Below are 17,190 nucleotides of genomic sequence, written 5' to 3'. Positions count from 1 at the left end.
GTCGTTAGAGGAACTGCAGTTTATGTCCTTTTTTTGGCATTTCCAGCTCCAGAGGTGATGATGTGTTTAAAGGCCCCACAGGGATTTTTGGTGGAAGCTCGGAAGTAAACAAGGAGTTTAAAGTGACACCAAGAATAATGACTTTATTTACTAATCAGTTTTCTGAGTTTAACAAACAGGAGCTGAGCCTGCAGCTCACACACACACACAAACACACACAGCTCTGCAGACACACTGCCAGCTCACTCTGCCTCCCTGTGTGTGTGTGTGTGTGTGTGTGTGTGTGTGTGTGTGTGTGTGTGTGTGTGTGTGTGTGTTAGGCCATTTGGTGACTTTGGAAAAGCTGCGACCTCAGCACAGTTCCCAGGAAGGTGGTTGTGATGAATATGTGAGAGCCACATTTTGCTGTGCTAGGAAGTTGTGACCTCTCTGCATTTTGGCTGGTGTGGAGGTGGTGAACGCGGTGGAGGACGACGCTCTGTGGTTTGAGCTCTGTTCTGTTTTTGTTTTTCTGCCGTGGCCTCATACCTGACTCACAAACCTATTGCAGATCCCTGAGAGCTCCCCCCTCTCTGCCCCCCTCTCCCAGTCCCACACCCGCTTTTCTCTTGCAGCCTCTCTTTGCGGCCATGACGTCACGCCCCCTCCCATCCACAGTGAGGAGGAAAACTCGTGGCTGTGCGCAGAGGAGGCCACAGAGAAGCAGATCAGTGATCACAGACCGGTTTACTTCAGCTTCACCATGCTGGACACGCTCACCTTCCTCCTGGAGAAGCTCTTCCTCCTCGCGCACATCAAGCTCTCCAGCCTGCTGCCTCCTCTGGGCGTAGAGTGCGCAGAACCGCCGCCCACCAGCAAGCGCTGTGACCGGGAAGACTCACCGCCGCTGCCCGCCTCAGCCTCTCACCGGTTCCAGCGGGGAGACCTGCTGGAGGTTCCCCGGACTCTCTTCACTCACTTTGGCATCTACCTGGGCGACGACCGGGTGGCGCATCTCATCCCGGACATCCTCCCGGCGCTGACCGCCGACATCCGCCAGATCGAGGAGATGGTGACCAACACACGGCTGCTGGTAGGAGTAATCGCGAAGCGCGCCAGCGTGCGCGTGGACTCTGTGGAGGACTTCGCGTACGGCGCCGGGATCCTGCTGAACGCCATGGACCGCTCGGTGCGCAAGAGCCCTCTGGCCGGGGAGGAGGTGGCGCTGCGGGCGGAGCGGCTGGTGGGCACCGTCGCCTACAGCCTGCTATGGAACAACTGCGAGCACTTCGTCACCTACTGCCGCTACGGCACCGCGCAGAGCCTGCAGACGGACAAGGTGAGCCCGAACCCAAGACCGACACGGCGTGTTTGCTGGGTGTTTTATGTCTAATATCTCTCCTGATGGTAAACACATCGCAGTGAACAGGATCGATGAAGGAGAACCTGCTCTGTTTATGTGTCGTTGTATTTCCATTATAAAAAAAGTTCTGTAAACAAACTTTAAGTTATATTTGCCACAAGGTTTATTGCCCTCTTTGCCAGATCGATCTTGAAAAACACATTTTTGGTGTCACTGACACTCAGAGTGACTCCGTATCATTTATGACAGATGTGTGACACATTTTAACAAATTATAGGCCAACAAGTCATTTATGACAGTTTAAGTGTAATTTTTGGCGCAACATCAGAGCGACAGTGACAGGGCTGCACTGATGCTTCACAGTGATACACTTTATTCACGGTAAGCAGAAACAGTTTGTTCTGCTGTAAATCTTTATTTATTCTCAACCTTTTGAATGTGGAGTCGAGGTGCATCCAAGCGTGTTTAAAAGGCTGTAAACAAAGCCCTGTTTTCCTTTTCTTTTACAGCAGTCATTCGATTTTGAATGTGTAGATGGTTTGTGAACTTGAGGCTGGATTTTTAAATGTGGGGCCACAAAAAATCTGAATCTGAACTCTTTATCTGTTACCTAGTTTGGTGCAGATGGCTGTGGGTGCTGGCAGAAAACGTGACACTGACTCAGACCTCAGGTGACATTCACAGCTCAAACTCTGGTGTCATTACACATTTTTAACGAGGAAATAGAACAAGATTCATGCCCTCATCCTTTTCGGTTTTTACATCTTTTCAAAGCCATCCACTTTGCCAGATCGGACCCTTTGCCGGGCTGATTCTAGACCACGAACCGCATGTTTGACATCTGTTTAGACTGATGAAGTAATATTACAACAGTTTTCACAGTGAAACACACTAAAAGTAAATAGTCACCTACATGACATTATTATTATTGATTGAATGCAATGACGTTACTTTAACATAGTAGCTTTTATCACTTAAGTGGCCTAAAAATAAAAAGAATCACAGCAAACAGGATCACAGCATCGTTTGCAGCTTAGGTTCACAAACAGTCAGTAGTTAGTTATTATTATTGCTGTAGAACCAGCTCACTGTGTTCTGCCATGCTCTAGTCTGGCTGCAACTTATTTCCTGTCCACAGATCTTTAAAAGTCCTACAGAGAGTAGAAGAGAGGAGTGGAAAGAAGCCATAATAGCAATAATCACGGCTAAAAACACATCCAAAATGAATGTGTGTGTGGGGGGGGGGTCTCTTTGTGCAGCTAACTCTGTTCACCGCAGTGATTTATTCAAGAGCTTTAAGTCTTCATTTTCAGACATTAAAAACAACATTTACAGCTCTCTGCCTTTGTTTCCAAGTGAATGTGAAGCTGCTTCTGAGCAGAAAAGGAAAATCTGGGTCACTCCTTGGAAAAGTCCTGAGAACAAGAGCTGCATTCAGACCAGAGTCGCCTGCCAGAAACCAAAAGGCAGCAGCAGAATCTGGGCTGGTACGCTCTGATGATGATAATGATGATGATGCAGCAGAGGCTCCTGCACATCAGAAAGCTGACCTCTCTGTGGTTAATTCAGATTGTGGTTAGGCATCACAGAAGCAACTCTGTTTGAGGCTGTTTGAGTTCAGATGGGTGCAGTCCTTTTGGGTTTGTCCAAATATCTGAAAAACTAGAGACACTCCAGTCAGCCTCAGCTTTACTTTATGCCCCGTGCTAATACAAAATGCTAATGAGAAAACAGATTATTAGCATGTTACACCATTTTCACCAGTTCCTCTGAACATCTAAGTTCAAAGTAAAAAGTTCGAAGTGAAATGTTCATTACATTTGACATAAAAGCACCAAAAAGTAAAAACAAACAAAAAAAACTGACAGGTAATTAATATATTGAGTATTTAACACTCAGGAATATCATTTATTATTATTTGAGCACCAAAGCTATTTTTAGCTAACAGTTTACTTGCTAGCTAGGATAACTCAGCAAACATTGTATTTTTCTGTTGTTTTTCTTTGTTCGTGTTTAAGCAGTGCCTCAGTCACACATAGAGACCGGTCAGCGACCGCCTGGGAACCTCCAGTCTATTCAGTTTGATTCATTTTATTCATTTCATTTTATTTTATTTTCATTTATTCATTTTATCTATATAGTCTCCTAAAGGGGCTTTATATTCTAAGGTAAAGACCCCACAATGAAACGGTCCCTAGGTTGCTGAAGGGCGCTGCACCAACAACTTCCTTGTGATTGCATTGGTCATTAGAGGAAGGTTGCCATGGTTGCCAATAGTTTGCGTTAAATACAGATTTTACACTCTAAGCTTTAGTGAATCTTTAAAAAAGTGTGACTCAAAAAACTGAACACAGTAAAAGTTGTGGCTTACTGCAAAAACCCACACACATGTAAAAAAGAAAAAAAAGAAGGCAGCTCTTACTTTGAAGGTCAAAGATTCCTGATTTACAATTTGCGTTATCAGTGTCACTACTGCTTGGCGAGTCATAACAACTCAGCATCTTTCACACAAACTGCAGGTGACCGCAGCTATCAGTTAGCGACCAAGTCAATCGCGAGGATGTTTTTAGTGCACCACCAAATACATCTTTACGACCACTTTCACGCCACCAACCCCGTTAAAGTATATACACAGTTTTGGGACACAGCTACAGTTTCCCTAGCGACCAGTGGTTGGCAAGCAGTCTGTAGGCCTGTGGAACTGGGGCTTAATGCACTTGACCTACACGTAAAAAAAACAAAAGGCAAACCAGTTAACGTCACAGGGGGCGCTGTCTTGCACAATGTGCAGAAGAGAGACCTCTAGTGGTAGAAAGCTGTACATGCTCCTCAGCTAAAAAAAACAAACAAAGGAAAAATACATTTAAAAGTTTATTTTCTTGTACATTAAAAATATATATGTATATATGCATTTCTGAACACACATACAAAATGAAAATTCTTGCTGTATATAAAATATTATCCTATCTTATAATGAAACTGAAGCTAAACGCAGCAGGAATAAAGAACAGACTGTGGTTTCTCTCTTGCAGCAGAGAAACTTTCCCCTGATCAAGTTTCACTTCCTGCAATCTCTAACCTAAACATCAGACCTGTCTGCAGCCTCAGAGTCTGCCTCTGCAGGTTCATTTCAAGGGAGGCTAGGGGCCAACAGAAGCTCTTAAAAGGACCTCTGAGGGCCCCTCACAAAAATAAACATCAGGTCAATTATGGTCGTTATTCTGCTACAAGAGGTCGGCTTAGAGAAAGTCTTAAGACTGGTGCTTTGCTTCATTTGTATCAACCACAAAAAGCTCTTTGATTTGAGCTTTTTGGGTAGTCTTTGGGGGGAGGGAATAGAGTGAACTTATCCTGTGTCTAATAGTTTTATCTGTGTATTGAGCGAATCACTGGGTGTAAATTGAAAAAAAAAAAGGCCTATAGACCAACCAACCTACCTGCTTTACACCTTGGAAAACTGCTGAGTGTTTTGGGGAGTTGCCCTGGTTTTAAAAACTGTGTCACGTTGATTTGATTAGGGTTTTTTCCTCTCTGTTCACTGAGAAATAAAATTAATCCTGAGTTTATATTTGTCTTGTCACATTTAAAGCTCTTCAGCTGCTCTATTAATATGATCATAATTAATTTTGTGCCCGTTTTCGTCCTCTCTCTCCAGTTTTGCGAGTGGCTGAAGTTGCTGATCCGGGACCAGCGAAACGCCATGCTGACAGCACTGCTAGGGCTCCTTTCCATGGCTTATATGGGAATATCCGTCAGCACCGCCCTGCCAGCCTTCCTCATCCCCTTCACCTTGTGGATGGCGAGCTAAAAGCCGCCTGGAGCTGCACTTACTGTCAGCGTTCAAGCCTTACCGCTGGTTCAGAGCTCACTGAGCCGCCATATTGGAAGACCAACAGTGTGAACGCAGTCTTCTGCAAACATTTTAACTTTTCAAAAAACTTTTTAAAATTGTACTTCACCATCTGGTAGCTTTTTTCTGCTGCACAGAAAGTGATTTGCTTTTTATTTTTTCAGTTTTTTGTTTGTCTTTTTTAAAAAGAGGAAAAACTGGAGATGGGTAGTTAACAGAATTAGCAACAGGCTCAAAATTCACCAAAACTCAAAAATGTTGTGTCTCCAACGCAATTTGGTTGACTAATGATGTCTCAAGGTGAAAGGTTGTGCTGGTAAAGGAACCAAAGATGACTTATTTATTTTTCTATTGAGACCATACATACGGTTCTGAAGGGTTTATTGACTTGAAAAAAAAATTAACTCTTTCCATCTTGACCGTCTTAAAAGTCAGTCGTTTAATTTCCCTCCGTTTGAATGTTCCTTTTAGTACTGTAACCAGGTGAAGCTCGTGTGTAAATGTCTGCAGATAGTCTACATGACCTGATTGTTTCCTAACAGTCACAAGCTTTTGTACAGAATTATTTTTTACCTTTGTAACAATGTGCTGTGTTTTATATGTAAATAAAGGAAATGGAAGCAAACATATCTTGTATTCCTTATCAGCCACATAACCACATCGTCAATTCCACCCTTGTTGGAGTCTCCGAGGTTCTTCTGTCAGTCAAGGATGTGAAAGTTAGAAAAACTACTTTCCTTTTGTTAGAATTTTTAAGTCTTGTAAATGATTTTTACCAATGAAATTCAAAGACCTGACAAAGTGAAGAGATTCAACACTGAAACATTTGGGGCTGCATTTCAGTGCCGTTGGAGATTTTGATGAAATGATGAAAAGTAGCGTCCAACATAAAAATGTATGATCCACCGTGCAGAGTCCAGACTTCAACATTACTGAAGCAGTGTGGGATCATTTTGACAGAACAGAACGAAAGGCAGGCAGCATCCAAAGAAGAGCTTTGAATGTCCTTCAGGAAGTCTGGAGAACTATTCCTCAAGACTACTTATAAAAATTACAATAGAACATTCAGGCTGTTTTAAGAATAAAGGTGGTCACACCAAATATCCACTTTCAAGCTTCGTCCCAAGTGTTTTGCTTCATACAACGCTTCTCATGTTTCTCATTATAAACGTAGTCTTCTGTGGATTGGTACACTGTTACCTCCATCTGTTGGTGACATGTGGGAACTACAACTACATGGAAACAATGGCTGCAGCTTATATTATCTGACAGATGGTAAGATTATGTTTCAAATCAAGTTTGAGATTCTGCATCAAGATTTTAAAGTTTATTTGTGACCAAGGCACGGATCTTTGATCACATTTAAGACTCTAAAATGTTGTTAGAGATCAACGTCAACAATGTAAAATGTGACTGTAGAGTGTGCTGCTCAAAAAAGGCTCTTAAAGGTTCCCAGCAGTTTCTAATCCCCTCTCTGCCCCACCCACCAGCAGAACAAAACCACACCGCAGACAGCTCCACTTTCCCCTTGGTCTCCTCTCGACATGTTTCCCCTGCCGCTCCTCGGTCTGCTTTTTATCTCAGCCTCGGGATTCGAGCCACCGGCGGAGAAGAAGAAAGAGAAGGAGAGTGAAGAGGAGCCGGAGTGTCATGGAGGGGAGAAGAGGAAGAGTAAATATGACACAATATTCACCAGAGGAGACCTGCTGGAGGTTCCCAGGACTCTCTTCATACACTTTGGGATTTACCTGGGTGGAGACAGGTAAGGGTGACAGACAGCTAGAATATCAGTGAAACAGTTCAAAGGTTTAAATTCTGTTTCAAAAAAGTGAAAATGTTTTTCCTTCCTTTCTCACCAATGACTCACACTTTCCATTTATTTTTCATGACTCCTTTCCTTTCCACAGAGTAGCTCATTTCATCCCAGACATCATGCCCGTCATCTCCAGTGACCAGTATCGGATCAGTCAGATGGTCTCCAACACCAGACTCCTACTTGGAGTACTGGCTAAGGTACACCAAGTGGTGCAGCAGCTGAGCATCCGGTTTAATGTGCAACAGCTTATTCTCTCATATCACATGACAGCAGGTAAAGAATCAGTCGTAAATGAGATCTAACCCGTGTCTTGTGTCTTCAGTGTGGCAGTGTGAGGGTGGACTCAGTAGAGGACTTTGCCTATGGAGCAGACATACGGGTCAACCCTATGGATAAGGTGACATCAGGACAAAACAAACATTTTAACTTCTTTAACATCTTATAATTAAAGTACTTAACACATTATTCTATTATTGATAAATCCTTAGTCTAAATAGTAATACACCCAAAGGCACTTTATTGGTATGAGATGTCATAAAGTTACATTTAAGGATTCTTTATACTATTTTTATGCTAGACTGTGGGCTTAATATACATGAACCCACTGTTGGGTTAATCCAAATTAGTGAGTAAAAAGAGAAACACTTGCCTGTGAAGCAACACCTTTTATAGCTTTAAACTGAGAAAAAGAGAGAACACGATGTTGTTTTTCAAATGTTTCTGGCCAACAAACTGGGAACTAACCTTCTAAATAAATGTTAATCTGAAGGGATTATAGATGTGGCAACAGCTGCAGGCAACGTAGGGTTATGGTAAATACTCGTGTACTTATATAGCGCTTTTCACCAATATTAAGTGCCTTTTTACTACAATTTGAGTGCTCTTTTTTTTTTTTACTACAATTGTGAATATAAAGCACTTTCCTACTGTAATCGGGCACTTAATCACTGTTCTGCTACTACTGAGACCTCAAAGTGCTTTTTTACTACAAGTCCTATTCACACAGTCATACAAACACTTTTTTCCTGTGCTTGAGCATTTTATCAAACATTCAAACACACACCCACACAGAGGAATCCTGGGGTTTGGGATCTTGCCCAAACATACTTCAACATGCAGGCTGCTCTCTTCTGTGTGCAGGTATTAAGCCACGCAGTGCTGAAAGGGGAGGATGTGGCCAGAAGGGCAGAGAAGCTAGAGGGAGAAGTGCCCTACAGCCTGCTGTGGTACAACTGTGAACACTTTGTCATGTACTGCAGATACGGCACTGTCATGAGCTTCCAGACATTTCAGGTGATCTTAGAGATGATAATGTGTTTTTTTCTTATTAATAGATGCATCTTAAAGTCACGTTTGGAAAATCAATCACACAACTGCACGACTGTTGTCAGTTTGTCTTTTATAGCTGATAGAAAGCTCAACTTATTATTGTAGTTCTCCTCAGTTTATGTGGAAGCACTGAAAGCAGCTGTAATGGCACCACTTGTTCGTCTCTGGGTGGGTAAATGCCACAAAATTCAACATTCAAGGTCCAACTCCTCAGTGGGCGGCATGGATTCAAATCCTGCTCCTGACTTTGGAAATGAAAAATGGAATTAAGAAGTTAAGCTGCTGAAATAGCAGTTGAAGCGCTTGTGATGTTTAAACTATGAAGGTAACTGACTGTCACAGTAAAGCAAGAACAGGACAGGAACCTCCTTGCGATCAGGGGAAATTAGCAATTTCATTGAATTTCTTCATATTTAGCAACCAATCTGGTCAACCAGCTGTTCACCAACATCTTTAATCTCTTGGGGGTCTTTTTTTAATGGCAAGGCAATTGCACAGGAGACCTGTAATCCACAATTTGGATTACCTGCATCCTCCTGGTTGGCAAATAATTGCACTTTATAAAAGCAGACAGATTGCTAACCTGCTGCTTTCAATCGGTTTCAGTCTGCAATACCAGTGTGTGACATTCTTCACTAGGGGGCGCCACTCGACAGCATATCAGTGAATGCATTTAAACAACCATCGGACAATCTATCCTCATGTAAAAACTTCTCACCCAAACTCTGACCTTAATCTCTGAAAGAACAGCAAACAGCTCCTCCAACAGTGAACACACATCAGATCATGCTTCTTTCCTACACTTCAGCTGCGAAGCAGTTGTTTCCTGCTGCAGATTAACACTGACCACAGATCAGACCAGCCTGCCTCTTTAATAGGGTTAAGCCTCCCTGTTGCAGCAACAGGCCCTGAGTGAAAGCTCTTTTGTTGTTGCTGCATTGTTCCGAGGCCGTCTGATTGCAGCATGCGATTAAAAGCATGTACCATAATCGTGAAAGAAGGCAGTGCATGAACTGGAGGAAGACGAGTGTGGCAATTAAAGTGAAATTTAAAAAGAGCAAAGCGGCTTAAAGAACGTCATTTGGATAGAAGACTTGTAAAAAAGCGAAAGTTGTAATTAAAGACAGCTGTGTGGTAGCATGGCAGTACCTTTAAGATTAGACAATTTATCGGTCAGCTGATAAACAAGCACAAAAGCATGTGTTGTGGATGGTTTTCACTTGTTTCAGAAGTGACTGTCTACAAATGTAAAGCTATGAAAACCAGATTACTGTGCAACTACTCCATCTAGTGGAAACACAGTGCTGATTTTAAACTCTGCACTGCAGTCCAAAAGAACACACACTCACTGGCCAATTTATTAGGTATACCTTGCTAGTACTGGGTTGGGCCTCCTTTTTGCCTTCTGAGCCATCTTAATTCTTAGTGGTCCAGATTAAATAAGGTGCTGGAAACATTCCTCTGAGGTTGGGGTCCATATTGACATGATGTCGTCACACAGTTGCTGCACATTTGTCAGCTGAGCATCCATGATGAGCAGTTCTACTACTTCCCAAAGGTCCCAAATAGATCCGGTGACTTTTGATGCCATTTCAACTCAGCGAACTCATCGTCACGTTTGGGAAACCAGTTTGAGATGATTTGAGCTTTGTGGCATGTTAGGGGCAACTATTCATCAGGAAGATGGGTACAAGAAGGGACGGACATGGTCAGCAGCAATACTCAGATGGGCTGTAGGTTTAAAAAAAAGTCTCTGCAAACCTCAGAAATGGTTGTGTGAGAAAATCCCAGCAGATCACCCGTTTCTGAAACACCCAACAAATCATCTTAAATCATCTTTCTTCCCCATTCGGATGCTCAGCAGGTTGATCATGGCCCTAAATGCACTCAACTGCTGCCATGTGATTGGCCGATTAGATATTTTTGTCAAAGTGCAGTTAAACAGGTGTGTCTAAAGTTAGGCTTGTGACTGTGACACTGGGAAAATTTCAGGTACCACTCTAATAAAATAAAAACTTTTCCTTTCAATTCATTTCAACACAAAACTGAATATTTGCCCCCTATACACGTCAGTGTATTTCTTTCCTCACACTATAAGACGAGCAGATTAAGGGTTTTAAATTACCATCACTATAATAGATGGTTTTACATTATTGCCTTTCTTCTTCTTCTCCTCATCAGTTCTGTAAGACGATGAGGAAGCTGCTACTGAGTCAGCGTGTTGCCAAGTCAGCGGCAGTGCTGGCACTGTGTTTGGTGCTTTACCTGCAGGCTGTGAGTCTGTGCTCTGTGCTACTGGCTGTTATACTGCCTTTCCTCATCTGGATGGCCTCATGAAGAAAAACCAGCCATTCAAACTTGCAGAAATTTGCCCCCTGAACAACAAAACATTCAAAAAGGAAAATTCAATAAAATATTTAAAGTTCAATAAGTGTTGAGTCCTGGCATTTTACAGACTTTTAGTCTGAGTCATCACCAAGAGAAAAAATGTTTGGAGTCGAGGAGAACAAGAAAAATAAGCTTGCCTTATTTCTTGTATGTTCAAGTCATATATTAAATAAATTTTTATTTTAATTCAGCAGACTTGAGTCTCTGTCTTTTCCAGGTTACTTCAAGTGTAGATCTGCTTTAATCACAATTTTAGTTCAAGAAGCAAATTTATTAACATAACATGATTAGTATATGGTTTTGTGTCATTTTATTATTTTTTGTTTTTATTAGATAATTATTCCAAAATTATTTTACACATGCTTCGTTTACATTTTGTAATTTTGTTTTTTTTTTTATTGCTCCTATTTCGTTTCATTGGTGTTATAGTTTATTTGTTTTTTTAATGTAAATAAAATCACATTTAGATTTTTGGAGGGGTATATTAATTAATTTATTATTATTATTATTATTATTATTATTATTATTATTATTATTATTATTATAAAACAATTTCCAAAGTTCAGGGTCATACTTTAAGATTTTATTTTGTTTTATTAGATTTTTTTTTTAATCTTTTTTCTGTTGCCCCGCCTATACAGAGGAACGTTGTGATTGGCTGACGGGAGGCCAGCTTCCTGTCACTCACAGGTGTCAGGTTGGCCCGGCCTCTTTTCTCGGTGAGTCGTTGATGAAGAGCGCAGCATCGTCCGGGAACGGGAGGGTTTTATTTCATTGTGACAGGAAATGGAGCTGGAAAGAAGCGGTAAGATTTTATCCGACCCAAAATAAAGTTTCATTATCATGGTTTAATGGTTTACAAACGGTCGGATGAAGAGAAAGTTTAAGCTATATCACGGAACTGCTAGCATGCTGAGTTAGCAGCGGATCGTTGGCTGCTTTTAAGCTTTAAACGAATAAAGCTAGCTACACGAGCAGTTTAGAAAGAAACTATTAGTGTTAAATGTTGCTGTTTGGCGTTAAGATGTGAAGTGAACGCTTGAAAGTGTGAAAAATAAACTACAAAAGCAAATGAAAGCTAGTTTAGCTTTTATAGCGGTTTAGTATATACAAAACGGTGACTTAGAAAACAGGCAAAAAGCACAGATAATATTTTCAAGAGAGTAAAATAAATTATAAGACACTAAAAGTTCACATCACCCTCGGGTTCAATTTCTGAGTGTTGCAGTCTCACCTGAGCTGGCAGGTAACCTAGCTGTTTGTCGGACAGAGGATCCCATGGAGGGAGACGTGGACACGGACTCGGGTGAAGAGGCGAGGCCGCTGGTGATGGAGGAGGACTTAAAGGTGATCTGTGCTAAAGAGATGGCTCTGCTGTCCCTGATCGATAAGACGGGCTACAACATGGTGCAGGAGAACGGGCAGAGGAAGTACGGAGGTCCACCTCCAGGTATGTCAACCTGCGACACAAGTAAAAGAGACAAACAACAGCCCCGGGGTAGCTGTGGAGTCCCGTTTGTGTCAAAACAGATGTGTATGAGAGAGGCAGGTACCAAGGTGGCTCCCTGGTTAGATGTGAAGCAGAGATCGGAGGGGAAACTGTGGGCTTTGTTTTCATTAAAACCATTTTATTTTTATTAAGGCATACATTTGAATTCACTAATTTTAATTATTTGCACTTTTTTAAATAACTGATGATATTCTTCTTTATTGCAGTTCATTGTATTTGTGTAAAACTGAAATATTTTGCATCCTGTTCTTTTGATTTGGTGATTTTATTTTTAGTATACAGTACTCGTTTAACTAACAGATAAACACGTCTTTTATATATTCATTTTGCTTTAATGAGTTTCAAATAATTTATTTTTGCACATTTAATTTTCTTTACTTTTACAAATGTGAATTATTGTTTTAATCAAAAAGTCAATTCAATAATAAATTATTATTTATATATTCTAAATTTTATTTTGACACTTTAGTTTACTGATTTTAATATAAATTATTTAAGTTTTAATTTTAGTATTTAAATTTATTTCAATTATTAAATTAATTTGTTACATAAACTTTTTTTTTTGTAAGTCATGCATTCATTTTTTACATTTATGCTGCTTTCAGTTTATCAGATTTGCTGTAATCTGCACAGCTGTCAAAAATACCTGCAGCAGCATCTGCTCCACTCCACATATTTTAATAATAATAATAGTTTTTTTTTACTTAAGCTCCTAATTAAAAAGTCGAAAATCCCAGTAGAAATCCCAGAAATACCTTCTAATCTGATCAAATAAGTGATAGAAGTGTTTATGAATATGAAGGCTTTGATCAGCTGACTCTGTGTCTGTGGTACAGGCTGGGAGGGTCCCGCCCCCCCGCGGGGTTGTGAGGTGTTCGTTGGAAAGATTCCCAGAGACATGTACGAGGATGACCTGGTGCCACTGTTCGAGAAAGCCGGCAGGATCTACGAGTTCAGACTGATGATGGAGTTCAGCGGAGAGAACCGCGGCTACGCCTTCGTCATGTACACCGACAGGTCGCTCGTCTTCCTCAGTTTTCTTTGACTCTTGCGTTTGTTTTTCAGGTGTTTATATGTGTAGGACACAGGCATTTTGAGTCACGTCACACTGAGTATATGTTCATTTATTTTTTCTTATTGGTAAAAGTAGTTAAGCAGTCCAGTGAAGTGAAACCTGTGCAAAGAGCTTAAAAACGAGTGTTTCTGTGCTCCAGAGAAGCAGCGCAGAGAGCCATCCAGATGCTGGACAACTACGAGGTGCGCCCTGGGAAGTTCATCGGCGTGTGCGTGAGTCTGGACAACTGCCGCCTCTTCATCGGCTCCATCCCCAAAGACAAGAGGAAGGACGAGATCATCGAGGAGATGAGGAAGGTAAAGCAGACTCACTCACTGGCCCACAGTTCCTGGTTTCCATATGTGATACCAGCATCTTTGTGTCCAAGCTTATTCCTCATCACTGCTAATGGAAATGGAGGAGGGTCAGACCGCTGTAAGAGGAAGAAGATGCTCTAAGTTAAAGTCTTACAGGTAGCAGATGGATCATTTCAGATTCAGTCTGGCCTGCTCTGCAGCTTTAATGTGTCCTCACTGTGGAAGCTTTGCTTCTTTGCAGAGTTTCGCAGCCACCTCTCAGTTTGAGCCTCAGCTGTCCGCTCTCTGCACAGCTGCTGTTTAATTCAGCAGTGATTGATCTGCTGCTTGGCAGCTTCCTCCACCTCCTCCTCCTCTCCGTCTTTGATGAAAAACCTGAAAAAATAGCTGAAAATATTCAGTAGAAAGATGGTTCCCCTACAGATATTTGTTTATAAACGTCATGTTAAAGATGGTAAAAATGGCCTCAGCGGGAAAGAGAGCAGAGCAGCCCACTGGCCGTCTGTTAGTTTGACACTGGGTTTTTGATGGGAGTCACATCTGTGCAGGACGCCTCCTGTTCTACTTTTATGGAGCTGGTTTGTGAATTTTATGATGATAAAACATAATATATATATTGTTATTTCAAAGGGCTTTCTAACAGGACAAGTTAAGGCACTTTAAAATCAGATGATTCCTTTCACTCTCCCTGTCGTACTGTTTGCTCTCTTTTCTGAAGCAGTGTGTGTCTCTCAGATCTCAGTTTCTGCTACTCCCCCTCTGTGTCTATGTGTCCAGGTGACGGACGGCGTGGTGGATGCGATCGTGTACCCGAGCACCACAGACAAGAACAGAAATCGAGGTTTCGCCTTTGTGGAGTACGAGTCCCACAAAGCTGCAGCGATGGCTCGCAGGAAGCTCATTCCAGGTAGCCTTCCTCCTCGTCCTCCTCCTCCACGTGTTTCCTTCCTAACCTTTGAAGACATCTGTGTGTCCACTGTTTGTTTTCACTGTGCCGAGTCACACGTGTGCACCTGCAGCCTTTAAGCTGACTCAGTTCCTCTCAGCGTCCAGCAGAGGGCAGCACAGACTGACTTCTGGGTCCGAGGGTTTATAGAGGAAAGACAGCAGCTTCCAAAGCTCTGATCGTTTAAGCAGCAGAAGATGAGTTCACTGATGTAGAATCCACAGGAGTGCTCGAGTCTTTTAAAGCGATGATGTAAGAGAGAAAACAACCCAACCCGGCATGTTTGCTTTTTGTAACGGCAGAAGAAACATTCAGAACTCCACATGGGTTTGAACCCACAACCTTTTTGCTGTGATACAAGAGTACTGCAGAAACAAACTGCTGTAATGAATCTGAAGCAGGACAGATGGTGTGTCTTGCATTGATGAGTTCGGTCTGCAAAGACAAGGGGAGTGGCCAAGATTATTTATCTGTCACATACAAGTGCAACACGCAGTGGAATGTATCCTGACACACGATACATTAAGTGGATATATACAGAAGGACACTATGTGCAGTAAGTAGCATTACATGCAGAAAGTAAGTGAATTATGTACGTTAAGTGGATTAAATAAGACAGTCTGGAAATTTGAAACTGAAAATCTGAGAAAATACACATTGTGCAGACAATAGCACGTGTGCAGTTTCTGCATCCCACTGACCATTGAACCAAACACTGTAGGTGCCCAGAGGTGTAACCCAGCTGTGTGCAGAGGGGATGAGGTGTTATTGAAGGCTCCATGTGGCTGCTTTGAGGCACTGTGTTCACCTCCGCCTCTTTTTTTTTTCTTTTGTCTTTATTTTTCACTTTTACTCATATTTAAAGCTCAAACTTTGGAAAAAATCACATTCAGTGGCTCTAATAGTGCTAATCATGTTGGATAACTGAGCCGTGAGTATGAGAACACCCCTGCAGTGTTCCCCCCTTTGCCTCCTTTCCCCTCCCGATGAGTTTGCGCTGCTGTCCGGAGGTTCAGCTAGCTGTTTCCATTAAGCTATCGGTTCCCTCCTGTCTCAGCCCCTGGGCTGCATTGGACATTGATCCTTCAGTCAATCGATTCACCGGATTAACCACAAACATGTTCCCCAGCTGCTTATTTTATCTTCAAACTGCTGCTCCTGCAGATTTCCTGCACGGTGGAGTCGGACACCTGTCAAGCATGTGTTGATTCAGGGCAGCTACAGGAAACTGAAGGTATAAAGCCGAGGTTATTACTCTAACCACCAGCAGCAACTTTAGAAGGGAAACAAAGATGAAAAGGTTTTTGTTCCCTTTAAAAAAATTTTTTTAATGAAAGTGAGATTTAAAATGAGAATCACAATGGTGTGAAACAGGAAGTTAATCAGGAGGAAGAGGAGCCTCATCTGCTGAGAGCAACGTGAAAACTTCCTCTTTTTAACAGCCACCCTTATTATGTGTGTGTCCTGCCAGCGGAGAGCCAGCTGTGTGCGTGTTGTTCATTCATTGACGGATTTAAACCGTCAGCACCCTCACGTTACAGTCACGTGATGCTGCTGTGTCCCGCAGGAACTTTCCAGCTGTGGGGTCACTCCATCCAGGTCGACTGGGCGGAGCCTGAGAAAGATGTGGATGAGGAGGTCATGCAGCGTGTTAGGGTCCTTTATGTACGTACACACACACACAAACACACACGTGTTTAGTTTGTTTGTTAGCAGTGTAGTGTCCACAAGTTTAAAGGTTAAAGTTAACCTTGAAAAAACAGTTTCAAGGAACCATGTTGAGTAATATATCATATGAAAACACAGAGCTGTCCAATGTACGCCCTACTACATCACAACGATGGCAACGTGTTATGATAAAAAACATAAAGTGTTGCGCTCTGCAAGTGCTCTTGTTGTCATAGATTTAACACCGTCTGTGACACTGGATGTAAGAAGTGTTTACATTTTCTAAAGCTTGTTTAGCGCCATCTTTTTGCCGGTACAGAACGTGACACCACCTCGCTGGTTTGTTGGTTGCTACATTAGTTAATGTTAGCTAGTGACAGAACCAGTAATTGATTGGAAAACAAACTGAACTAATATTTGTCACTGTAGATTTAATGTAGGGTGATAAGTAGCTGAACTCTGATTGGTGGAAACAGGCCTGGATCTGGCTGCATCGTTTGTGACAATCCATCCTTTCCTAAACCTGACTTCAACCCTCGGTTTAGCGAGTCGGGCCTCAGCGAGTGTAACGAAAGCTGCGCTGTGCAGCAGAGGTCGGCGTGTGTTCAGGCAGAAACCCATGAAACACTCATCTGCCTCACCCATATCAAAGGTGAGCAGCAGCAGGAGCCGTTCACCCTCCAGGGGATCAATTACTGAGGAGGCTGAAACACTGAGGTGTGATCCGAGGCCAGCATGTACAGTGCGAGGGGTATTTTTAGCAAACCAAGCCCTCGACTCGAGAAAACCTGCTCGCAGCTGCTCCGTTCACTCGGCCTCTCATCAGCCACAGCGATGAAGTTTAGAGAGAAGTCGAGCAGAATCTGTTCGTCTGCACAAAATGTGACTGCTTGAGTTTGTTAAGACTTTTTCACTAACATTGGTGTTAGATGGAGTTTCAAAGACACTAATCAGGATGCTTTTTAATGTG

The 17,190-nt window shown here is 42.2% G+C and overlaps 3 protein-coding genes and 1 long non-coding RNA gene across 6 annotated transcripts in view; 3 read left to right on the top strand and 1 right to left on the bottom strand.

Annotated features, from left to right (window-relative positions):
- Positions 1–627: 627 nt before the first annotated feature.
- Positions 628–5,817, top strand: LOC113019445 (lecithin retinol acyltransferase-like). The gene is made up of 2 exons (XM_026163174.2): positions 628–1,318; positions 4,998–5,817. The coding sequence occupies exons 1-2, from the start codon at positions 743–745 to the stop codon at positions 5,148–5,150; spliced, it is 729 nt and encodes a 242-aa protein (XP_026018959.2). The 5' UTR covers positions 628–742; the 3' UTR covers positions 5,151–5,817.
- Positions 5,818–6,530: 713 nt separating this feature from the next.
- lratb.2 (lecithin retinol acyltransferase b, tandem duplicate 2) lies at positions 6,531–10,918 on the top strand. The gene is made up of 5 exons (XM_026163173.2): positions 6,531–6,954; positions 7,100–7,205; positions 7,331–7,405; positions 8,149–8,301; positions 10,519–10,918. Exons 1-5 carry the CDS (start codon positions 6,737–6,739, stop codon positions 10,672–10,674), a joined length of 708 nt encoding a protein of 235 aa, XP_026018958.1. The 5' UTR covers positions 6,531–6,736; the 3' UTR covers positions 10,675–10,918.
- Positions 10,572–12,073, bottom strand: LOC145422433 (uncharacterized). Its single transcript, XR_013903722.1, has 2 exons — positions 11,960–12,073; positions 10,572–10,712 (listed from the first exon to the last, which is right to left on the bottom strand). It is a non-coding gene; the product is annotated as an uncharacterized LOC145422433 (long non-coding RNA).
- rbm46 (RNA binding motif protein 46) overlaps positions 11,048–17,190 on the top strand; it is a 32,535-nt gene continuing 26,392 nt past the window's right edge. For 2 of the 3 annotated variants that reach the window (XM_080293828.1, XM_080293833.1), the window contains exons 1-6: positions 11,048–11,530; positions 11,972–12,175; positions 13,072–13,252; positions 13,450–13,606; positions 14,384–14,513; positions 16,120–16,217. In XM_080293828.1, coding sequence (XP_080149954.1) covers positions 11,512–11,530; positions 11,972–12,175; positions 13,072–13,252; positions 13,450–13,606; positions 14,384–14,513; positions 16,120–16,217 — 789 coding nt within the window. In that variant the 5' untranslated portion in view covers positions 11,048–11,511. The remainder of the gene's footprint in view (positions 11,531–11,971; positions 12,176–13,071; positions 13,253–13,449; positions 13,607–14,383; positions 14,514–16,119; positions 16,218–17,190) is intronic. The other variant, XM_026163171.2, reaches the window with a different exon arrangement.

The sequence above is a fragment of the Astatotilapia calliptera genome, chromosome 3 (genome assembly GCF_964374335.1).
Source record: "Astatotilapia calliptera chromosome 3, fAstCal68.1, whole genome shotgun sequence".
NCBI lineage: Eukaryota > Metazoa > Chordata > Actinopteri > Cichliformes > Cichlidae > Astatotilapia > Astatotilapia calliptera.
Note: the sequence above shows the minus strand (reverse complement) of the source record. Positions and strands in the feature narration are given on the sequence as shown.